General features: G+C 33.6%; 7 protein-coding genes across 11 annotated transcripts; 2 read left to right on the forward strand and 5 right to left on the reverse strand.

The window, feature by feature from the left end:
- Nucleotides 1–77: 77 nt before the first annotated feature.
- Nucleotides 78–2673, reverse strand: LOC103575389 (uncharacterized). 2 transcript variants are annotated; one of them, XM_053740462.1, is made up of 7 exons: nt 2608–2673; nt 1633–2034; nt 1425–1563; nt 964–1356; nt 782–869; nt 545–708; nt 78–456 (listed from the first exon to the last, which is right to left on the reverse strand). In XM_053740462.1, the coding sequence occupies exons 2-7, from the start codon at nt 1851–1853 to the stop codon at nt 148–150; spliced, it is 1314 nt and encodes a 437-aa protein (XP_053596437.1). In that variant the 5' UTR covers nt 1854–2034; nt 2608–2673; the 3' UTR covers nt 78–147. The 2 variants fall into 2 exon arrangements, with proteins under 2 accessions (XP_053596437.1, XP_008553381.1); XM_008555159.3 differs by lacking the exon at nt 2608–2673 and having other exon boundaries at nt 1633–2163.
- A 715-nt stretch (nt 2674–3388) lies between these two features.
- LOC103575379 (RNA exonuclease 4) lies at nt 3389–4687 on the reverse strand. The gene is made up of 3 exons (XM_008555148.2): nt 4547–4687; nt 4050–4479; nt 3389–3965 (listed from the first exon to the last, which is right to left on the reverse strand). Exons 2-3 carry the CDS (start codon nt 4326–4328, stop codon nt 3414–3416), a joined length of 831 nt encoding a protein of 276 aa, XP_008553370.1. The 5' UTR covers nt 4329–4479; nt 4547–4687; the 3' UTR covers nt 3389–3413.
- A 531-nt stretch (nt 4688–5218) lies between these two features.
- Nucleotides 5219–9560, forward strand: LOC103575372 (serine/threonine-protein kinase/endoribonuclease IRE1). The gene is made up of 6 exons (XM_008555141.2): nt 5219–5584; nt 5650–5958; nt 6067–7828; nt 7904–8373; nt 8639–8830; nt 8908–9560. The coding sequence occupies exons 2-6, from the start codon at nt 5875–5877 to the stop codon at nt 9325–9327; spliced, it is 2928 nt and encodes a 975-aa protein (XP_008553363.1). The 5' UTR covers nt 5219–5584; nt 5650–5874; the 3' UTR covers nt 9328–9560.
- Nucleotides 9561–9802: 242 nt separating this feature from the next.
- On the reverse strand, nt 9803–14002 carry LOC103575347 (ankyrin repeat domain-containing protein 27). Of its 3 annotated transcripts, none has more exons than XM_008555122.2 (4): nt 13847–14002; nt 13446–13743; nt 12245–12691; nt 9803–12175 (listed from the first exon to the last, which is right to left on the reverse strand). In XM_008555122.2, the coding sequence occupies exons 3-4, from the start codon at nt 12604–12606 to the stop codon at nt 9901–9903; spliced, it is 2637 nt and encodes an 878-aa protein (XP_008553344.1). In that variant the 5' UTR covers nt 12607–12691; nt 13446–13743; nt 13847–14002; the 3' UTR covers nt 9803–9900. The 3 variants fall into 3 exon arrangements, with proteins under 3 accessions (XP_008553344.1, XP_053596478.1, XP_014299403.1); XM_053740503.1 differs by having other exon boundaries at nt 13927–13950; XM_014443917.2 differs by lacking the exons at nt 13446–13743; nt 13847–14002 and adding an exon at nt 13065–13129.
- An 849-nt stretch (nt 14003–14851) lies between these two features.
- LOC103578744 (putative inorganic phosphate cotransporter) lies at nt 14852–16798 on the reverse strand. 2 transcript variants are annotated; one of them, XM_008560028.1, is made up of 3 exons: nt 16714–16798; nt 16548–16626; nt 14852–16454 (listed from the first exon to the last, which is right to left on the reverse strand). In XM_008560028.1, exons 2-3 carry the CDS (start codon nt 16570–16572, stop codon nt 15001–15003), a joined length of 1479 nt encoding a protein of 492 aa, XP_008558250.1. In that variant the 5' UTR covers nt 16573–16626; nt 16714–16798; the 3' UTR covers nt 14852–15000. The 2 variants fall into 2 exon arrangements, with proteins under 2 accessions (XP_008558250.1, XP_008558173.1); XM_008559951.2 differs by having other exon boundaries at nt 16548–16724.
- A 1301-nt stretch (nt 16799–18099) lies between these two features.
- On the reverse strand, nt 18100–20156 carry LOC103575329 (baculoviral IAP repeat-containing protein 5). Its single transcript, XM_008555066.3, has 3 exons — nt 20048–20156; nt 19618–19939; nt 18100–19153 (listed from the first exon to the last, which is right to left on the reverse strand). Exons 1-3 carry the CDS (start codon nt 20059–20061, stop codon nt 19040–19042), a joined length of 450 nt encoding a protein of 149 aa, XP_008553288.1. The 5' UTR covers nt 20062–20156; the 3' UTR covers nt 18100–19039.
- A 277-nt stretch (nt 20157–20433) lies between these two features.
- Nucleotides 20434–23983, forward strand: LOC103575321 (mediator of RNA polymerase II transcription subunit 24). The gene is made up of 3 exons (XM_008555056.3): nt 20434–20559; nt 20711–23611; nt 23698–23983. Exons 2-3 carry the CDS (start codon nt 20732–20734, stop codon nt 23836–23838), a joined length of 3021 nt encoding a protein of 1006 aa, XP_008553278.1. The 5' UTR covers nt 20434–20559; nt 20711–20731; the 3' UTR covers nt 23839–23983.
- The last annotated feature ends 468 nt before the right edge of the window (nt 23984–24451 follow it).

The following is a 24451-nucleotide window of genomic DNA, read 5'->3' on the forward strand; positions in this document are numbered from 1 at the left end:
CTTCTTACTACATCATCATCATCTTTTTCGAAGCAGAGTATATTTTTAAGTTGAATATAATTGAAGACATATTATTTAATTGCGTAAAATTATAATTATATTTTTTAAAAAATACAAAACAATTTATCAAATATAATTCACTGATTTTTATAGTTGGACGTAATTAAAATCGTCGACAATTCTGTACCGATCTTCGCGATAATGAACAAGATCATCGAGAAACCGCATACTGCTTTCGTTATGAAGTTTCGTTAGCACCGGAGGCAGAGGAGTTATTCCAGCAGTTTTTGCTAAATCGTCGTAGTAATTTCCTTGCTCCGGTCCCATCATATGGAAATGACGTTTCTCTAAACCTTTGTCTAGTTTTTTCTTCAACTCGACTGCTTCTTCAGCAAGCATCGCTTCTTTACTAGGCAATTGTTTTTCGTTTGTCCAAAACTTTAATACAAATCGAACCTGGAGGAAAAATTTATTTTATCGAAACAAAGTTTCGATGCTGGTATCATAAAAAGATTATTAAATTATAAATTTAAAATTAGTGTACCTGAAGATCAAACATACTGAAAGCACAAACATAAAATGGTAAGCCTACAAGAGCAAGAGTTGGATTTTCAACGGATAACAAATGCTTCCAAAGTGGTGTTACCATATTTGAATCAACTTTTACACCACAACTCTTAGCCAAAAAAGGAAAACTGTACTTGTATCCTTATAAAAATACAAAACCAAGTAAATTAAATATATATCTATAATTAGTATTTCAATTATTTATTTATTTTACCTGTACAGTAGAAAATAACATCAACATTTTGGCGGTCTCCATTAGAGAAGACGATTTCTGTCTCTTCAATTCTTGTAATATCTGGTTTCTAAAAAAAAAATAATTAAAATTTCTACTTGCCAGTAGTTTTTAAAGTAAAGATTCCAGGTGACAATGACAATTAACTACTGATTAGTAATTACCTGAATAACATTTTCAGGAAAGACAGTATGAATAGGATCGCGACTGTGATGACTCAAGACAACTTGTTTGGCCTTGCTCGATATCTCCAAAGCAAGATCCATTCCCGAAGGCCCAGCACCAACTACGACAACCGTTTTATTGGCAAAAGTTTCAGGCACACGGTAATCATGACTGTGCAGTTGCAGTCCTTTAAATTTGTCATGTCCTTCAATGATCGGGATACTCGGTTCAAAGTAATGTCCATTGCAGACCATGACTGCGTCAAAAATTTCATTGCTCACTAAGCCAGTTTCCAAATTTTTGACTGTCACTGTCCATTTGGTCGATGAACCAGGAACCTGGTTGTCTTCAGGTTTCGCTGATGGCTCAATACGCTGGACATTATGACGGAACTAGAAACCAACTCAATTAATTAATCATCCCAATAATTGACCATTTATTTGAAAAAACAAATGTGTACTTTAATATATGGACGTAATTTAAAGTGGTCGCAGTAGCTGTTAAGAAAATCAAGAATTTCTGTCCGCGTAAGATAACTCTTCGTGTTCTCTGGTACTGGAAAATCTGGATAGCCCATAACTTCTTTTGGTAAATTAGTCCTACATTAATTAATCAATTACATTAAACTTTTGAAACCTTCTAGGTTGATGACAAAAACTTGGACTTACCGAAGACTGTCGTACATACTAGAATGAATAGGCAATCCATAATGATCAACTCCAATCTCTGTTGTATAAACCCAAGTACCACCAACCTGGTTTGTCTTCTCGTAACAAACCACTTGAGTAATTTTACCCTGACTTTGAGTATTTTCGGCTGCGAGAAGAAGAACTACGTGACGAAGTGCTGCTAATCCAGCGCTTCCCGCTCCAACTATTGCTATACGCATCTTAATATATTTATATATAAAATAAATGTCAAAACGCTTAATATTATCGACACAGTTATGATCTAATTCAACTGCCCGCACAACTTAAACTAAAGTTAGAGTGTGAGGTAGGAGAAAATGAACGTACTGGTGGTATCCGACTGGTACTTCTTTTCACTTGTGTTGCAATCACTTGTCCGAGCTGCAGGGATCATATCAAATTAGATAGCTGCAACTTGTTTCTTAATTTTTATAATGTGGTAGCGTTCTATCTGTTGATTTTATTTTTTTTTACTCATGAGAATAAGAAAATAAATTCATTTACAACCGGATAAGTTACTAATTTAAACCAGCCGCTATGTTGCAATTGAATAATATATATACTAAAATTAATAGTTGACATTCAAATAAATTTATAATTTTAATTTCTAATAATTTTCAGAAAAAAATCTTAATTTAATATTTTTAATATCTGCTCTACAAAAAATTAAAATAATTATTATCTTAGTGGCATGATTGTTAAAGTCCCTGATTAAAAACTCTGATTAAATCTGAGTAAAAAATTCTAATTTAATATAATTGAAAAGTTCCGAATTAATCTAATCGAAAGTCAATTGAAAATTGGAAAGTCTGAGAAAAAAAAAATTATTTTTCAAGGGAAATCGATATAAATTCGATTGACTTCCAATCGGATTTAGTCGGAGTTTTTAATCAGGGATTGTTGAGATATTTTGATACTTCCTCAATAATTAAGACTTGGTTCAAAATAATTTACCGCAGCTCATAAATTAATTCATTTAATAAAAAAATAAAAATTAATTTCCGCGTAATTGAAAACATTTACGGAGTAATTTCATTGACCAAATCTAAAATTACTAGATGATTAATATCATTTAGGTTTTCAATCATAGAATTTCGTTCCCCCTCTATTTATTTTGATAATAAAATAAATAATTTTTATCTTTGTACTATGATTTAATTGGTATATTGATAAATATGGAGAATAATTGATAAGACAGTAAAAAATAAAATACAGATGATTAACACTCCCTTGTTGACCTTAGATTCATACAAAATAACTTATCATATAAGTTCTTATTAAAATATATAGTGTGGACTTATTTGAATAAAGTCTTATTCAAAAAATGGATTGAACATTAAAATTACCATCAGTAAAAATGATTTAGTAGTAAAAAATTAACTTTTATTATTCATCGATAACTTTAACGATATTTCCACGCGACTTAACTAATTTTATAGACTATATACAATTTGAATAATTCTTATTGTTATATTTAACTTAAGATTAAGTAATTCAGAAAATACTTTTTTCTTTTCTTCCTTTAGTCAAACTAATAATAATAATAATAATAATAATAATAATAATAATAATAATAATAATAATAATAATAATAATAATAATAATAATAATAATAATAATAATAATAATAATAATAATAATAATAATAATAATAATAATAATAATAATAATAATAATAATAATAATAATAATAATAATAATAATAATAATAATAATAATAATAATAATAGTGATACAATATTCAAAACATAAGCAAATTATCAGTGATAAAGATCAGATTCCCATTGATTTTTGTATAAAACATAAAGTTCCATAGCGATTCTCGCATCTTCAACGGAATTATGTTCCCCAGTTTGGATATCAATACCCAGTAATTCGGCAGCCAGTTTTTTTAAGCTCGGTGTGTTGCCTTTGGAGACGCGTCTAAACAAAGGGTACCGCGATGTATCACGTAAATTTTTTTTAGGGTGAGATAAAAACAGTACAGCAAGATCATTCTTCAATGCATGACCAACTAAAATTCGGCCTTTCAGTATTTCTGCAACTTCGTTTTGTACTACGGTAAAATCTTCACCGTTCTGAAGATCTTGAGGACGGATTCCACTGACAGCTGTCCTGTAATCGCGTACTGTCTCCCGAGGTTTTACATATTTGTCATAAATACAAGACCCGTAACGATTTACTATGGACACACGAGCTAGCATACTCTCGATCCCATCTCCAATGCCCACCATCTCACAATCTATTGCTATCTGTTTTGTTAATGTCATGTTCTCGAGGTTCATCTCAACTTTTGCACTTTTATTTTCACTCTGTAATTTTAAATGATTTTAGGAAGTCTTTGAATTAAACTAGTTAATTATCATGATTTAAATTTTAAAAATAGAAAATCTTACAAGCCCATTTAATGACAAAGCTCTGGACTTCTTTTTGTCGGTTCGTGAAGTTCCCGAGCCTTTGAAAGGTCTCTTGGGCGGAGTTTTTGGTGTCGCAGATGGTTGATTAACAATATCTCGGAATTTGTCCCAGTTAGTATTAACTCCAGGTTTATTTTTGACCATCTGAGAACTTTGAGAATCTGAATTTTCTTCTTTTGAATCTCCTGGATTTTTTCTCTTATAATTGGCTTGGATATAAGATTTAGCAGCCTCAGGATTCATCATTTTTGATAACATCGGACATCTAACCTTGATCTTACCACGTGTATTTATTCACTTTTATCATAGACTTTTTTTTTTTAAATTTACTTAAACTATTGATAAAAATTTTGTCTAACAAACTTAAACTTTTTATCAACTAATAATTTTGCTTAATAAGTAAACCCATCTGTAATAATATAATTATTATGTTATTACAATAAAAACAATTTATAATCGAATAAATTTATACTCACCTCATTGTCAAATGCATTTAGATTTTTTTTATATCTAAATATCCGAGTTTTACATATGATTATTTTTACTCATTTATAATTTTTAATTCATTTTATTTTGTAACGTATTTTTTTAATTTTTTTGGTTAGGGTACAGGCCAATCACCATTTCCTTTTTTTTTTTATTGTAAAAAAAAGAAAACGATTTTATCATCAGAGTTGAACGCGAGTTTAAGGTGATTTTCATACGAATGGATGTGTGGCCGGCACCTGGAGTTTTTGAAATTTTTGAATAGAAAAAAAAAAAAAATGCAATTTTTTTAAATCGATACGTGAGCCCTCATAATACTAATAGTAGTCTAAATCTGGCTAAAAAGTAGCTAAGAATGGGTTTGTCTAGGATTTGTCTAGGATTTAGAGAAGCCTTCTAAAATAACGCTAGAATATAGAAATAAAGGGAAATAATTTCTCTAGCATTTGTCTAGGATTCAGAGAAATAACAGCCGTTCTGACGTCAGAACTTATGGCGCGAAATTTAAAAATTGTCACATGACTAAACTTGCCGTTGAAAACAAATGTCATTAATCGGAATGAAAAAGCACCTTTAGACTGTCATCCTTCTCTGATTCATAGACCGATGTCTATGCAACATATATTTATGTAAATACAGTACATAAATATATATATATACTAACTGTATACACAACACAACCGCAAAGTGGAAACGTATTTATCACTCATTGGTTGAATTGATAAAATATATTGTTAAATTATTTGTACTAAATATTGAGCCTTGACTAGTTAAATAAATGCTTATCTTTTAAATAATTACTGCCTTAAACCAATTAAGTATTAAGTAAGCATGAAATATAAATTTTTTTAACATTTGTTTGTTGTAACAAATAAATATTTAAAAGTTACATCTATTGTTTGTAAGCTCATATAAAATATTTAAAAATGTCATCATTGACTTATGACACGAGGAATTATATTTAGATAACTGACATACGTTAAATGATTACGACAAACCAATATTTAAAATTGGTTAAACAATTTCAGGTGATTTTTTTTTCATTTTAAAATATATTATTTTATAAATGTTTATATATTTGTTGTTTTTGTAGGAAGAGGTTCCTTGAGATGCTTCAAATGACGCAATTTGTTGCTTGATGATGATTTTCGCAGACTAGTTTAATTCAAATATGTTGCGAATAATTTAAAAATTACTGAGACGTTAAGTCTGGCGGGTTCTTGAAGAATGAACGGAAAAAACACTTGCGGGTCCAATCCTGCATATCTTATTTGTATAACCTAAGTTATTATTTACGTATATAGATCGTTTAAAAAGCATGATGATGATTTTTAATGTTAAAATGTGGGTGAAAGCCTGGCTGCTCTGCGTCTGCTGCGTGTTAGCTCAGCAGGATCCGGAGGTAAAACTGAAATTTTTATCTAAAGTCAATATTACTTTTTCATATCGATTACTTTACTCATTTAAACTGCATAATTATAATTGTAAAATGATTTATTTTACTTATTAGAACCGCAGTACGAGTTTGATATCCGAGCAAGATGATCCGCTTTTACTATTTCTGACAATCAGTGGGTCGTTCGTTGGTGTTGGTCAACAGTCTGGTAAAATTCGATGGCGACAGGACAATGAACCGGTTGTCAAAGTCCCGTATGACGTTACCCAAACATCTCCAATGTTTTTACCTGATCCCAAAGACGGATCCTTGTACTTTTATGGAGCGGGATTGGAAGTTTTTAAAAAATTGCCCTTCACAATACCACAGCTGGTAGCAAAAAGTCCTTGTCGCAGCAGCGATGGGTATCTTTACACAGGAAGAAAGACCGACACCTGGTTCAGCATTGATCCAGTGACTGGAGAACGTGAACAGCTATCGGGTTTCGATGAGCCTGATAACACGTGTCCTCTTGAAACGCAAAACACTATTTTTGTTGGTCGCACCGAGTACAATATTATAATGGTCGACAGCAAGCAGAAGGAGCGGAAATGGAACGTCACGTTCTATGACTACTCGACGGTAAACATCGAAGGAGATGATGACTATAATTTCGTTCACTTCACGACTAGTTCCACAGGTCGCGTTGTGACACTGGATCCAAGATTTGGAGCTGTCTTGTGGGAACTGGATCTAGAGAGTCCAGTTATTTCTGTTTATACGATAGACAATGATAATTTAGTATCTGTGCCTTTTACCAGTGTGTCAGAAGACACGCTGAATAATATACTCGAGCGGTTCAGTTCGAAACCAAATGACATACAATTGTATCCTGCATTGTATGTTGGAGAACACAGACATGGCTTGTATGCGTTGCCTTCGCTCGTCGACTCCTCTACTGCGACAATTTCCTCAAACGCTGGACACCTGATGCTCGAGGGTCCGCGCGCGATTTCAAATTCACATAAAACTGATGATGACAGTGAAAAAATATCTGGCAAAGCAAACGAGGATCAGAAGCTAGACGAGATACCGCAGAACAATAATTTAATTGTCTTGGGTCACTACAAAATGTCAGAGTTCAAGCCGCTGAATCAACCGCTTCAGATAACCGGCCGTTCGGATCCAGTTATTCAGAGCCTAGACATCCTGAGCAACTCGACGGGGAAAATAACAATTGTTCTCTCAAATCATGAAGAAATAAATGGGACCAATAGTACCGAGCATCGCAGCTGGAGCAAAGCCATCGCCAACAGTTACAATGTCAGCAAACGCTGGTTGAATCAACAAGAGAACAAAGACATTAAATTGACTCTTGGAATAGTGATTTTAAGTGGCTTCACATTCTTCATGTATATTTTTACTAAAGTCAAAAAGATTGAGAATTTATCCCAAGGCTCCAGGGAAAATAGTCGGACTAGTAATTACAGTGGCAACGGAATCACTTCGATACCTGAAGACATCGGAGGTGGCACCGTAAAAGTTGGGAAGATAATATTTAATATTGATGAAGTGCTGGGCAAAGGCTGCGAAGGAACGTTTGTTTACAAAGGAGAATTTGATGGCAGGTCTGTTGCTGTGAAACGTCTTTTGCCCGACTGTTTTACCTTCGCCGATCGTGAAGTCGCTCTGCTGAGAGAATCAGACGCTCATGCCAATGTCGTAAGATACTTTTGCACAGAGCAAGACCGTATGTTTCGTTACATTGCTCTCGAATTGGCCCAAGCTACCCTGCAGGATTACATCGCCGGCAGATACGATCGTAAATCAATTTCTGTTAAGAATATTCTACTTCAAGCAACTTCTGGTCTTGCTCACTTACACTCTTTGGACATTGGTAAGCCTTGGAAAATAATTTAAGTGATAAGTGAAAACTAGTTACAGTAAATTTATTTTTATTTATTTTTTGCAGTCCACAGAGATATTAAACCACATAATGTTTTGCTATCGATGCCAGGGCCTCGCGGCGAGGTCAGAGCCATGATATCAGACTTCGGATTGTGCAAAAAATTACAACTCGGCCGCATGTCGTTCTCACGGAGGTCTGGCGTAACTGGCACAGACGGATGGATCGCTCCTGAAATGTTAAACGGCGAACGAACGACCTGTGCCGTTGATATATTTTCTCTTGGTTGTGTATTTTATTACGTTTTATCCAACGGCAACCACCCGTTCGGCGATAACTTGAGAAGACAGTCCAATATATTGTGTGGAGAAAGCAATCTGTCCATGCTAAACAATATCAGCAACAGTGATAGAGAACTTGCATTGATATTGATAAAGTCTATGATTGACAGTGACCCTACAAGTAGACCTCCGGCTATAGCTATTCAAAATTATCCGTTCTTTTGGAATCCATCCCGCATTCTTAACTTCTTTCAGGTAATATATTATTATTAAGTACAAGGTTTCGAAATTAATAATTCAAATTTTTCATATTACGGCGAAAATAATGGTCGTATAAAAAAATTTTTCAAACAAAAGTTGTAGGAAATTTAATTTTCTAAAAAAAATGTCTCTTGTGATTTTTTTATACGACCAATATTTTCGCCGTAATATCAAAAATTTGAAACCATCATTTATTTTTAAATTAAGCCAAAGATCCTGGCCCTTAATAATAATTAATTAAATAATTTATTTTTGACAGGATATCAGTGATCGAGTTGAGAAAGACGATGCAGGTAGTCTTGCATTAATGGTACTGGAGTCTGGCGGAGAACGTGTAGTTGAAAAAGATTGGCGCAGTTGTATCGATATCGAAGTTGCCAATGATCTTAGAAAGTATAGAAGCTACAGGGGCGAAAGTGTCAGAGATCTTCTCCGTGCACTTAGAAATAAAGTATTATATTTATTGTCTAATTAACGTCAAAAGAAAAGAAAATAATATATTTATCACATGATAATTAATTATTACAGAAACATCATTACCGAGAGTTGACGCCAGAAGCTCAGGCAAGTCTCGGCGAGATCCCAGTTAAATTTACCGAGTACTGGTTATCAAGATTTCCACACTTGCTATCACACAGCTGGTGTGTTATGCAAAAATTCCGGAATGAACCGACTCTGCAAGATTATTATCATAACGATTACGAATTTACGACTTATCATGCCTATAATATTGTTGAAGAAATATCTCTTCGACCTTTATCATTTATAAATAATGCTGGGTCATCAGCAGCAGAAGCTGTCCAACCAGAATCTCCGATCCCTCCGTGGAGGATACGTAACACTATTGACTGGAGTCCGAATCGTTCTAGGTTTCGTCCCAACAGAAAAAGACAAGAGAGACGAAAAGCTGAAGGTCCAATTGTCTGGACTCTACCGTCCGCCAGTTAAGCCTTCCACGGTCTCAATAATATTTATATCTTTCTTACGCGAATTACCGCCAAAATATAATTTAATAAATTAATTAATTCATATTTTTAATGAAAATTTGTGATAATTACGTCGTAATCAAAAAATATGTCAAATTTACTGTCAATTTTTCATTTTTTCTGCAGTAATTTTAGAAATGATAGCACTAGAATTTTTTTTCTTTTATACGTGAGCACAAATTTTATTTTTTTCGTAATAATTTAATATATTTAGTGATTGTTAAAGTATATATATATATATATATATATATATATATATATATATATATATATATATATATAAACGAATGTATTTTTGTTGTGAATCCACGAGCACTTGAATTGGGAATGTATAAAAAAAGGAAATCAATTTTTAGATATATATTTATATATTGAATTGTAAAAAAAGTAATGAAAAAACAAAAAAAAAAAACTTAATGATAATTGTAAATAATAATTTGTAAATATAATATTTACACGATTTATGAACTGTGACGTGAGTTTATGATATTCTATTACTATAAAATAAAAACAATTTAAAAAAACAAATGTAAATTTACAAAATATCGTCAATATGACAACTAGTCTTATCAATTGCACTGTGTGATGTTAAAATTTTCATACAAAAAACATCTTGGACTTCGTCGAGAGCAGTCGCGCCTTTGAAATTACGACAATTAATATCTGCACCATGTCGCAGCAGCAGTTCGGCGATATTTGAGTCACCGTTTTTGGCAGCTAGATGTAATGGCGTATCACCGGTGTAATCACTTACATTGATGTCAATTGTACAGCAATTCAACAGCAATTTTACAACTTGAATTTGACTGTAGAGACAGGCGATGTGAAGAGGCGTACGATTTTTGTTTGTCGTTCGGGAGTTTACGTTAGCTCCCGCGTCAAGTAAAATCTGAACCAATTCAACGAGACCAATAGCACTGGCGTAATGGAGAGCTGTCTCTCCTCGAGCATTCGAGACATTTAATCCTAAGGCTATCGTCCGGTTGTCTTGATCTGCTGCTTCTTCCAAAGGCGCGCACTTTTCACAAACGCAAAGAGGATGGCAGAGACGTGGATTTTCATCAGCGGGTTTTACTGGTGGACCTTCAAGTCCCAGATAGTAGCAAGCTAGTCTAATATCCCCGCTGCAGATTGCAGCCAATAGCTTGTCAACTTTTTGAATTTTATCTGGCGCCTCTTCACATACTGAAGTATTTTTGTTATGTATAATTTTAGACTTTAATTCATGAGATTGTTGGTGACTGCGGCGATTCCTAACCCGGCGAACCGTTTCCACGGTATCTGGATGTTCTTCAAGACGTCGCAGTATGTGACTATTATGCGCAATAGTCAAGGGCGTCTGGCCACGTCGATTAGCGACGCGTTTCTTAGCTCCATGCTCTAGTAAAATTTCAACGATGGTCATGTAGCCCCATTTGGAAGCATAATGCAGTGGAGTATCTCCAACATTATTAGTGCAGCTCGTATTTATTGACACTCCCATTTGTTCAGAAAAATAAAGCAGTGCTTTAACACAGCCCTCGTGTCCGCTGTCTGTTGCCAAGTGCAGTGGACTATTTCCTCGATTGTCAGGTATTCTTGGATCCGCGTTGGCATGCAGCAGAAGCAAAACAGTATTTTGGTGACCTCGCATTGCTGCACAGTGAAGTGGAGTGACACCTTCGGCGTCCACATCATTTGGATCTGCGTGGTGTATCAACAAAAAGTCAACTACTGCCACGTGTCCGCACAAGCTGGCAATATGAAGTGCTGTTCTGCCACTGTCGTCCTTGGAGTTAATGCTCGGCCTACTAGACTGCGCCAATTGAATTTCAGTGAAACTGGACTCGCACTTCTCGCACCGACACAATGGGTGGCAGAGTTTTGATTCTAATGTTGGCTTTTGTTTCTTTTGATTTAAAATTATCTCGATTTTATCCAAATCGCACTTTTGAACGGCGGTAAAAAATTCATTTACTGTCGCAGCGGTTGATTTATCTTGCGATGACGATGGTGTGTCATCTAGAGATTTGACTAGAGAAATTTTTTGATTTTCCACAGACAGTTCACCAGATCTTATGTGTTCCACAGCGGCTTCTAAAGTTGTTATGAGGAATCCAACTTCATCAGATTCATTTGACGCATCAGCTGAAAATCTCAATTGTTTCATAAATTCCAACTGCGCAATCCAATTGGGTAAACCGGTACGGACAACAATGTAAATGAGTATTGGCAATAAATCATCAGAACTTATTGTATAATTTTCTGATATATTGTGTACTGCGCGTTTCAAACATCCGACTTTACCAAGCACCGTGACAAATGTATCCAACCGTGATAATTCAATTTTACCACGTGCTATTCCTGACTGTATATCATGACGAATGTCTGTTAGATCCTTCAGTTCCAATTTATAAAGATTTTTTATTATTTTATTTAATTTCGCGTCGTCTTGAGACGTAGTCGTTGACACAGCACCCGGTAATAGATTACGTAACCCATACAAAACGTAACTTTCAACGGCTAATTTAATAGTACGACAATAATGCGGACTTGTTATTTTTTCATGTAATTTTGTTGTGTTTATTATTTTATCCAAACACTCGTGATACAATTTTTCAATCAGTTGTCGCTGTGCTTCTATACTATTTTTGTAAAAATTGTTTTTATGCAAATTTTCAAACGACTCAATCAAGTAATCCAAGTCACGAAATAAATTTTTATCATCAACTTCTGTCCATAAAAAATTCATACAGTCACCGACGTTTGATAAAACCACAACATCATTGTCTAGATCCAGTGATCCAGGTGTCAGCGGTCGTTCAATGCACCTGTTAATTGATAAATAATATTTATCATACATATAACTATACAATGAATCATTATTACTGATTGCTTACCAAACTGTATACTTTAATAAATTATCCGTGTAAAATGTTTCCTCAAAAAGCAACCTAGACGTTTTGTTATTGAACTCGTGGTCTTTGAAACTCAGATGACGGTTTATTAACAATATTTTATTACCGGTGATTGTTTTAAATGTCTGTTGATGATCGAAGTCGTCATCCTGACTCTGAGGCATCAGCACATGTCCTGACACATCAGTCTCAGTTACAATATAATTATTTTTAAAACTGCCTGTACGTGGTACGCAAATTATCCAGTTGTTGTCGACTGTTTTTTTAAATATTTCACTGTAATTTGTTTCAAGTGAACGCAAAAATATATTTTCTGATAAATTCTCGTCGTAAGTTGACTCCATACTCGGGCTTGTAGCTGTGATCCATTAATATAAAAAGAATATCTATATATTTATGCAATTCAAGATGTTGGATTCTGTAATCAACCTGTAAAATTAATATTATTATTATATATATGTATATATATAGATAATTATACTGTTAGAATATTAACATATGACAGTGAAAGTAGCAGACAGTTTTAATATTTTTATATAAATTAATTAAATATCTAGAAAAAAAAATTAGCATTCATTTTTTTGAACAATAAGTCATTTATATATTTTTTATTAATATTTATATATAAATTATTATTCTGAGAGGTTAAAATTCGAGTGCTGATAGTATCCGATATCTGAAAACTTTGTTTTTAATTACAGAGTTAATTTGTTACTTATCAGCAAAATTTTAAAATAATATTTGCAAGATAAATTTTTAAAATTCTTGACATGCATTTTTAAAAATAATTGTCGGTATTTACTTTAGTTTAAATAAATTAATTTTTTTGACTGCCACTTTTAGTGGTAACTCGATGGTCACTTCCAGCGACTCACTAATTACTGTACCAGTTATTGACCACTTTGTTATAACTTATGACATTTAAATTTTTAAATTAATAACGATGAGTATAAATGTAGCAGATGATAAATTTCAATTATTAATAGAGTAAATAATTCAAAAAATAATATTTAAAATAATTTGAAAATAAATCGATTTTTTATAAATATTTTTTTTTTTTAATATTTATCCCATTTATTTATAATTTTAAATTTGTCTGCTATATTGACACTCATTAAAAATTTAAAATATATACATATATATATACTACAATTTTATTAGCAAAATTAAAAAATATACTTACATTATTAATTACTTGGTATTTAAACTAATATCAGTTTTGAATTGCACATAAACAGACACATTTTTTAAATAATTAATTCAATTTTGATAATTATCATTTATTTTAAAGCTGTCACTTGATACCAGTATCAATTTAAAAAAAAAATAAAATAAATTTAAAAAAAGTTCAGGAACTAGGTCCTGGTTAATTACTAGGCCCTTAATTTTTACCGCAATTTTTATTGACAAAAACAAAAAAATTTAAACTGCTCTTCGAATTATCACAAAAACACGTGACGTCAGTTAAAAAAATATTTGTACTGGGAAAAATAATAATAAATAAATAAAATTATTAAGTTATTAAAAAAATAAATATGAAGATAATAAAAATCCTGTTATAATAAAATAAAATAATTAATTAACTCAGATATTCCAACTCGTAATTATAATTAAATATAATTACTGATTAACTAAGAAAATAAATATATGCATAGCTCGGATACCCCAACTTCTTTTTTATGAAATTCTTTATATGTGGATATGATATAAATAAATATACATATGTATATATATGTTTGTAAAAATAACAATAATAACCTTAATAATAATAATAATAAAAAAAATAAAAAAAATGTAGTAGTGATAATGAATTTTCAGCGCATTCCGCAAGATGTCGTCAAGGTTGATTATTTAAATTTTAAAAAAATTAATTATTTATTGTTCCGGGTATTTAATACTGACATTACATTAATAAATGAGCTGTGAGATAAAACTTGTAAGCATTTAAGAGTTTTATAACTCAACTAAAGAATAATTAAATTTGAAAAACAATAAGCAGAAACAGGATAAATTCTACGCAGAACGATAAGGATAATTGAATGTCATAATTATAATTATTGAGAGAAATAACAATAAAAAATGAACAAATATTGCAACAGAGATTACAAGTACAGTGTGAGGATTTAAAAACAATTGATTAAAAATATTTAAAAATTCAAAATGGAATTAAGATTATAGTTTATCGTTTTAAAAATTTCTTCGCTTTATTTATCACACGAGATTTAAAGATATTAAGTATGTCGATGATAACACTGTCCAATGAATGACATTTTTCACTTAATAAAAATTACGATAGACGATTATTTAATTGTTTATTTTAATCTTTTTATTATTTACTTTATTTAATTATTTTTATGAATTAATGTTAATAGTAGAAATTTTTATTTTTTTTTATAACTTTTTTATTATAATAAACAAATGTGGATCAAGGGTAAAGTAATTGCTGCAATTGTAATAAAAATTCATTAATATTTATTTAAATTTTCTTATATATAAATAATACATTTAATAACAATAATAATACAACATAAAAATTTATTAATTATAAAATTACGAATAACAAGACAGGATCTATTTACAATATTTGGTTCTTAGCCCACAGGATTGATCAATAAATATGTTAATAATATTTATAATTATTATAATAAATTGATCCTCCAGGTGCAGTCACATTCAATAACAATAATATTAATAATTAGTTAATTAATTAATAAGGTAACGGTATTACATATAAATTATCATGGCAATCTTGAATCTATTTGCCCTTGTTGTTTTTTCCGCCTTTTGGCGCGATCTGCCTGCACGAATTCCGGGTTGTTCCAATGCTGAACTTCGCCGCTTGCGTACAAAATAAATACAAGATTCGTTATTATAAGAACAATAAAAACAATCCAGAAGACTAGTCGCCACTGGGCGTTTGTATTGTCGGGTGTTAGTTCACCCACTACGATTGGAGTAATGATCCCGGTGAATGCCCCGACCCCATTTACCACAGCCATTAGAGTACCAGAGTAATTTGGACTCAGATCAAGTGCATTTACTTTCATCCCGGGATAGAAAGTTCCCATGAGTGTCATGCCGATGGTGAACATCGCGACGACAGTGTAATTGTCGCAGCCTGCGTAAGAAGCTGCTACTATAAAAACACCAGGTCCTACCGAAGCTATTGTCGTTCCTATTTTACGTACATTAGTGCGGGATAAGTGCCCAGCAGTGATGATCCAATCAGCAAACCAAGAACTCAGAATACTGCAGATCCACATACTCAAGTAGGGCAATGATGATAAGTAGCCGTTACTCTTTATGGAAAATTTCAGAACACTGCTCATGTATTTTGGCAAATCAGTGACCATCGTAAAGAAGCCCCAATCATGACCAATCTGTGCTGTTATCAATGCCCACACTGGTGCGGAGGTGAACATGTGACGCCAGGATACCGCTGGAGGTTTTTTGTGTGTATGTGCGCTCATTCGCTCATGAAGAAATTTCAATTCACGTTCTGATATAAAGGGATGCTCGCTGGGATTGTTGTAACACACAATAATCCACACAAAGAACCAAACAACACCAACACTACCAAATACGTAAAAGACTGCGGGCCATCCGGCTGTCGAGTAATGCATTATCACACCAGATATTGAAGTGGTGAAGACAGTTCCCAATAATGCACCAGCAAACACCAGAGATCCTATTTTCGAGCGTTCTTCGGGAGGTGTCCACTGAGCTAGCATAGCATTCAATGCAGGAAACGTCGTGCCTTCACCAAAACCCATAAGAACTCGCAGGACAATGAGCGCTGTCGCTCCACCTAGATCAACTGCCAGCGGTGTCAAGAGTGTAAATATTGCAGTAGACAATATTCCAAGGCCTAGTGAATACTTTCCGCCGAATTTTTCAGCCAACAAACCACCAGGAATATGAGTCAGCACGTAACCCCAGTAAAATGACGACAAGATAATACCCTGGAGCGATTCATCCCAGTGGTAGGTACCACTGGTTGAGTTTACTGGTGGGTCCAGATAATGGATTTCACTTTTACAAGTATTTTCATCAGTAACTGTCGACTCGTTTTTACTCTCCGATACTACCATCTCGGTTATTGTTATTGACAAGCAAACCCGCATGGTGTAGGCATTGAAAATAGCCAGGAATCCCATGATAGCAAACACCCATCTCTGCTGGATTTGAATACCTATAGCAGTTAATTGACGAATAAAAAATAAATTAGTCTTTGGAATGAACATAAATTCAAAAGAATGCCAGCAAATTTATTATCAAAACTTACAGCATGATCTCCACAGTGACAACATTATTAAATATAAAATTTAAAAGAACGCACGTGGATCCAATCAATATTTCGACTACTAAATTAAATTAAAGTCAAAGTTATTTAAAAATTTAAAATATCTAGTCAGCATTCACTTATGATTTAAAATTTTAAAATTACAAACCCGTCACCTGATAGCTGGCAACGAGTAACTGAGGGTTCAACCACTGCGAATCTGCTTTATATCTGATATCGTGTATCGGCCGGTGCTCTGTGTTTTACCTCTACCTCTACCTCTCTACTCAACTTCGATAAGCTAAACTCTACCAAGCTACGTTGTCTTACTGCCATCTCAAACAACATACTATATTTACAACCGCTATAAAAAAAAATAAAAAAAAAAAATCACAGTTACTCCAACTAAACACAAGAAATTGAGGAAAAAATTTTCCCGCGAGATTAGACTCGGAAAGTAAAAAAATTTTTTATGTATTTAGCCTTTTTTTTTTTAATGATTAAACCCAAAGGTAAATGCTTTCTGCCAGAGATATTGATACTCGTTGACATTTGATTATTATCATCCCGGCTAATTGCAATTTTTTTTCCGCTATCTATAAATACTGATGCCATCAACAATTGATATGATAAAAAATGTATATCCTGTATCGGACATAAATTCATTGTTTCAATAATTAAAAAAAAGTATCGTCACTTTTTGAAATCTCGACGCACGATCAAGTGTTGATTTAAAATTTTCCGACATCGCTGCATAAAATAAACAATTTTTGAATTTATATATAAAATATTAAAGTATTTTAAAAATTTATAAAATCAAATGTTGTTAGTGTACGCAACAAGTATTTAATTGTGATTTATTGTGTACTATTATTATTATTTTTTTAGAATTATAAGTTATTAACGATGCAAAAGACGGTGGATTACGTTAAACTTGACGACCGTGAGCTAAATGATAATAAATATTTAAAATTTATAAATGACATACCACGGCGTGATATTTCCAGCGCTGGTAGATCTGATATTACTGGTGTTCTGGTCTTTGTTTTAGGAAGTAGTGGAATTGTTTCAGTGATATATATTTTCCTTGGCATTGTTAGTTATTTTCCTGGTGCACTCGACGTAGCTTGTGACTATTTCTTTATCAGTTTACTGATATTCAAATATATACAATTGTTATACACTTATAATTAGTACAATTATTTAAAATTTGTTGTGACAGTCGATGTTGATGACCCAACACACACATAAATTGTCTAGTTGAACATCAGGGTTTGCTGCGATGCCTTATCAGACTCAAAGTCGCGGCCGTACGACGTATCAATGGCTCAGGAAATTTTTTATATATCGTCCGGCTCACAAGTACATATGCAATTTTTAAAATAATTAATCTTGTCTTAACACAGCAGTTGATCAGATGTGTTTATTATTATTATTGTTTTAACTTTATTGTTGTTATTAAACAATAAACAAAATAAACATTTCATTTTTATTTCTTAATTATTTTTATTTTTACAATTTCGTATTACAAAAAATAATTTCCATTGTTTGTTAATGTAATTAATTTTTAAAATTATTCTCGCATGGAAAATTTAGTTTATAAATTCAAATTTATTAAGAATTGCCATTGCGTATTAACTGGAAATAAAATTCAAATTTATTAAGAATTGCCATTGCGCATTAACTGGAAATTAAATTCAAAATTTATCCAGCTTGAGAGAATAATTAATATTTTAATGATTGATGATTTTATTAATGGAAAAGTGATTAATTAAAATTATAATTTGAAAAAATTTTATTAATTAATAAATGGATTTTATTATCTACTTATTGTACAGAGATATTTTATGTAGACATAGATGAGTTGGGTATTAATGGAAGCTTCAGTAATTCAAGTGCACGATAAAAATCACGCGAAGAATTTTGTAAACACAGCAGTATTATCAAAAACATTAACTTATTCACGTTCAAGAGTTATCTGTAGAATTAATAATAAATAAATCTTATAAATATTCTGATTTGATGTCTTGATTTAATGACGATTGCTACTGAATGATACCGGGGATTTTTTTGACTCATTCAGATTGATAATATTTAAATATAATCGGATTAGTTGTTAATCTTAATGAATGAAGTAAAAATATTTTTTAACTCCAGGAACCAGCGATATCATTACTGAATTCGATTGCTATCAATTAATAAATACTGACATTAAAAAACTATCTTCGATATAAAAAAATTAAACGCTACTGCAGTTAGCCGTCTAATAATTTTTTCATTGTTTTAAAAATGATTAATTATAGAAAAGTATTTAAAAAATCCTACAACTTTTTTTTTCTACATGGGCATTTTTATTTTTTTTATTGATTTGTTGTAAAAAATCTGGAAGTTTTGAATTGTCTGCTAACTTGAGGATGATTAAATTAAAAGTATAAAAAAAAAATTAACATAATTATTATAATTAATAATGACGTATAAATATATGTTTGAGTAATTCAATAATTATTTTTCTTATTTTTTAAATTATTTCTTACTATAGATGGAATACGATCGCGTAGATTATCAAATTCTCTAATTCTAGAAGTGACATACTTCTTCATCACGGAATCCTGTAAATAAATAAATAAATAAATAAATAATCATAAATTGCTCTGAACATTCATGTCTTGGATTTTCAGTATTAATTACCAACTAAATATAACACCAGAGTAGAACATAAACAACAAATATACCAGGATATGAGTGTGAATGTAATTGACAAGTGGCAATTTTTTAGATTTTTGAGTAAATAAATAAAATGCGATTTAGATCAATAAAAAATTAGTACGCGCATTTTTTTAAATTTCATTATTTCAAATTTTTGAATTGTTTGATGACTGCTAAATTCATACTCATCAGGATGTGTTTGAATTTATAAAAGTTTACGCAAGGAATTTATTCTTGAAAAGATGATTAGATTTCGTATGCGAGTTTACATTTAAAAGTCTGGTTATTATTTTGTTATTTATAATAAACTGGTAGCATATTTGGAGAAATGAGTCTTTTGAATCTGAATGGACTTTCAATTACTTACAAATTCTTTCAAGTAGTATTCTTTGGCAAGATTGTACAGATCTTCAACAGTCCAGGTTAATTCATCAGGTTTGTTGAGCAGAATGTACTTGCAGTTTTTTTGATGCTTGACATGTTCCTCCCATGGATTATCAGACTCTTCCCAGCCGTCCATGGGTTTGTTGCACATGAAACATTCAACTGAATCTGGCTCATCTTTCCCTCCGGTTGCGAAAAATCCAGCCGCGGCCATGCTCTCAGCATTGCATGGAGCCGTAGATTCAAATGGCCAGTATTTGTAAGTACTGAGTCGGTTTCGCATCCAGAACATCGAGTCTTTTGGTCTGTACAAATTATTATTTCGAGGTTATAAATATTTAAAATGTCATAAATAAAAATATACTGAGGTAAATGACGTATCAATTTAAATAAAATAATTTTAGTCTACTTACGGAAGTTCGTCCATTATTTATAATTATATATTTTTTAAATTTATAAGTAAATTAATCTGATAACTTTTTTTTAACAAGACGTCAAAAGCCGTTGGACGCTAAATTTGAATTGGCTAGAAAATGGCGCCACTAGTCAATTACCGCGCATGTGTTTATTTTTAAATAATTTCAGAACTGACGTCATCTTTTATCAGGATACCAATGATCCAGATCACAAATATCTAGAATCCTGTCACTTAGACATCAGTTTCCTGATGATCACTAATTAATTAATCACTTAATCACAACGCGGATAAAATTTAAATTTTTGAATTGCCGCCTGTAAGTAAAGAGACTTGACTCAAATTGATGTCTCTTCAGTTGGTAAAATTGACTCCTGTCATCAATACTCACTCTGTACATTAAATCTCACACCTACACATCACAAGTCAAAGATGTTTTCATCTTTTGTGTATTTATTGCAAAGACAATAATTTAAATATATTTTTATTTAATAATGTCAAGACTATCAGGTTCGTTGAATAAATATATGCAAGTAAATTATTTAATTATTTTAATTTAATAGTTGAGCAAGAAAACAATTGACAAATAGGTTATAATTATTTGCATCGTGTTTGCTAGTACGATAACAACAAAACTAAAAGAACAATTAAATATTTACAGGAAAATAATCGGAGCTGAACAATGTGTACATTAGTACTGAACTCAACAATGGAGACCAAAGTGACAAGTAAAACGAGTAGTTTGAAGGCATTGATACTGCGCGCTTGGCGTGAACGCTGGAGTGATTTGCAGTGGGGAATAAATATAAAGACAATTTTACCTCGTGGAGTAAGTGGTGACGTTTACAATCTAGCTGACTGTATTCTCCAGCAAGCTCTGGTAGGACCGGGACCAAATCAATTAGTACTGTCTTATTTGAAGCACTCGCTGAGCTCGCAGTTGGTCTCATACGCGGCAGTACTCCAAAGAATAAGCAAATATGATGCATTCCATAAGCCGCACTGCATCGTCTGTCTTCTGGAGTTCCTGGAGTCTATTCAGGTGGGCATCACTTGTCGCGGAAAACCTGAAGAAGATCTGCTGGCAGCTGCTGTTTTGTCTATAGTTGACTGGTTGCTGCAGTGTTACTTGAACACACTGACGAAGATGTCTCAGAGTAATGCTATGGCTATTCCGCAGATGGTCGATCTGATTGATAAACCAGCCAGCATTCTGAAGCAGATGCTGAGCTCTGACTTTCTGTGCGCGATGATGTATCTTGCAAAGTATGACGACAAAGATCTTTACCTGGAGGTTGTAAAGAAATGCCAGGAAATTGAAAGTCTGTACAAAACATGCGGGCAAAAGTCACTGGCACTCATTGATGATTCATTGAAAAAATTGTGTAATTTAGAAATAGAAACAGTGGCGCCAAATTCGATAAATTTGAATGTTGAGTCTATAACTTATTGCTTACAGCCGCTGTTTGCTGTCCAGGTGCTTCTGAATCCCAGTACCGAGACTGCGGTTTTTGTCAATCAATTATTGATGATAAAACGTCTGAAGGGTTACTCCAATCCGCGACTCTACTGCGAAATAATCCGGGCGTGTCTGATGTGTCTACACAACGTCACTGGAACTGTAAAAGAGTCCCAGTGGGGCGCAGTTACTTTTTTAAAAATACCGTTCATCCTCAAAGAACTTCATGCGACGACAGTGACTCCAGGAAGTCCTGAAGAAAAGCTCGAGTACTCGCAAGACATCGTCGACGCATTTGAGTTGCTGTTGCAATTCGCGCCGCTGCTGGACATCATGGACGCGACTTGTTCTTGTAACAGCGTCGAGTGTCTTTTAAATGAACTGCAGAAAGTTAATCTGGTGACAGAGAAACACGTCAAGCAGCTGAGCAGTAGGCGAGAAGGTGTTGCTGCCGCGTTGCAAAAATTGGAGTCCTCTAGCTCGCCGACATCATCAATTATGAAAGTTATCGTGCGTGCAGAGCCAACACTCGCGGGTATTTTGAAAACTTTGTCTGCTGATTACACGAAAATTCAAGAGGCGTTGTTGAGTATGCTTTGCCAAGTACTGAATGGCAAGAGTCTTGATCTTATGCTGGCAGTTGCGACTGTTGAAGGACAGTTGAAAAATTTCGTTACCAAACTAATTAAATTTAACGAGTGCAGTAAACAGATGAATGATCCAGTTCCTGGTAAAACAGCAGCCACGCGAGCGATGCTGTTTGATATATCATTTCTGATACTTTGCTCTATTGTTCAGACGTATGGGTCAGATATTGTCCTAGAGGAAGGTGGAGACTCTTTCTTCGAGCAGTGGGTACGTGAGTGCATGCCAGAGCGTGACAAGCCAAAGTCACCGCAGAAAATGCTCCAGAATATCGACAGCACTCGAGTTGACGCGCTGCTCGTGCAAATAAATACCCCGGAAGCGGATCTCAAAAACAGCAACGTAAAGTGGCACGTCCAGTGTCAGAGTGCAATGGGAGCAGTCAAGGAATTGCTGTGTGCCTGGGAGTCTGGAGTTCTTGGTGCGACGGATGTTAAACGTGCGCTAGACGGGTTACGATCAACTGCATGTTGTCTGCCAGTTTGTGCGGCTGCTTGGTTGTGTGCTCACATGAGTATCACGCATCAAGATGCACTATTGAAGCCAATGAACATGGTCCAGCAGTTCGTGACACCTCTCCCGCCTGATGAGATACAAGATGTCAATAATTTTAAACACGACACCAGTGTTCTTATGTTCCAGATTATTAGGAAAATGCAGTACGACGTTCATCCGCCCACCCAGTCTAAGACAAAGGTACTGTCAATGTGTCATAATGTTATTTCAAAGCAGCCGATACTTGAGCAATTGGAGTCCGTGTGGCAGGACATCCAGCAAAGGGGTTGGGTCAATATCCAAGCGACTCATACTTTGGAGTCTTTACTCAATACCGGTGGGTCTCTTTGGTTTGTCTCGAATCTCATTAAGGAAGCTCTCAAATATCGATACCAAGAGCAACTGGACCAGGCTATTGATCTTATATTTGCGATATTTCATTTGGACATCGAGAATTGTACTCTAGATCTTCTCAATCACGTTCTACCTCAGTATCTGTACAACTCACAGCAAAGTGAACAGCTCGTGGAACCTCAGTCGTCTGAGCTCGCTAAATTAGGCGTCTACTGCATACTCTCGACCCTCGAGTTCAACAATTCGAATCCACAGAAGGGAAACAGTAGAAAGCGAACGAGACGTGATCTTGAGTCGGAGGAGATGGAAGCGATCTGTGGACCTGCTAATAAACTGTTGCGATTGAATGAGACTGGTGACTCTAATGCTATTTTTGGGTCCAACTCCCCGCAAGCTTCAGGCCCCACCAACAGCACACAGAAATCTCTGGTGCTCCGGGACCCTCTGCTGAGTACTCTCAATAGACTTTTTAAGACTTTCAACTACCTCGCCGCTCGCGACGGCCAAGTGTCTCAACAGACGCACTTTATTCTGCAGTTCCTTAAAATTATGGTGCAATGCGGGAAAGATAGAACGCGTGTTGTACTTCAAGGAATGCCGCAAACTCTTGTAAGTTTAATAATTATCAATATTATATTTAATTACTCCAGTACACAAAAAATTTAAATAATAATTAAATATTTTAAATATTTCAGGTGCCTTGTTTGCTGAAAGCACTGCCCGAATTATTTACTACCGACTTATTACTCCGTCTCTATGACATCCAGACAACTCCTGGAAGAAAAGCTACAGCGCGTGATCTTTGCATGCTCCGAAATATAACTCTAAAACCATGAGCGATAAATGTATGAATGAGCGACGTGTGTGCAAAAATAATTTATAATAATTATTATAAAATAAAGTTATTTTTAAAACAGTTAAATAAATTAAACGATAGACAATAAGGAAAACTTGATGGTACTTGCATTAAATTATTTTTACATTTAATTTACACAACTATATATATTGTTTAGTGTATTAAATATTAAGTAATGAATCAAATTTAAATAAAACTACATATAAATATATGAAAAATTGGTATAATAAAAATTATAGACGTTCTGAAATGATAAGTGGAATTTGATGTCTTAGGTCCTGATTGCAAGTGTGCAACATCAGCGGAATTGAAAGAGTACAGGGCTGGTGACACGCGCCCGGAAAGTTTTAGTCGAGAGATTGTGCCAGAGTGGATAGGAGTAGCAGAAAGTGAGAGGAATATAAAGCCAAGGGGCCATGGATTTGGATGGGTTTGAAGATTGCCGGGTATGGGCTCGGAAGCGGGGATATGCAGGATTCCTTTTCCGTTGTGCACTCGGTGATAACTCACGAGAGCGAAAGACCGTGTCAGAGTTTAATCCTATTGGTGGACGTCAGTGTTACAATGTCGGAATACCATTGGCTTGTATTTAA

This window comes from Microplitis demolitor, chromosome 7 (genome assembly GCF_026212275.2).
Source record: "Microplitis demolitor isolate Queensland-Clemson2020A chromosome 7, iyMicDemo2.1a, whole genome shotgun sequence".
NCBI lineage: Eukaryota > Metazoa > Arthropoda > Insecta > Hymenoptera > Braconidae > Microplitis > Microplitis demolitor.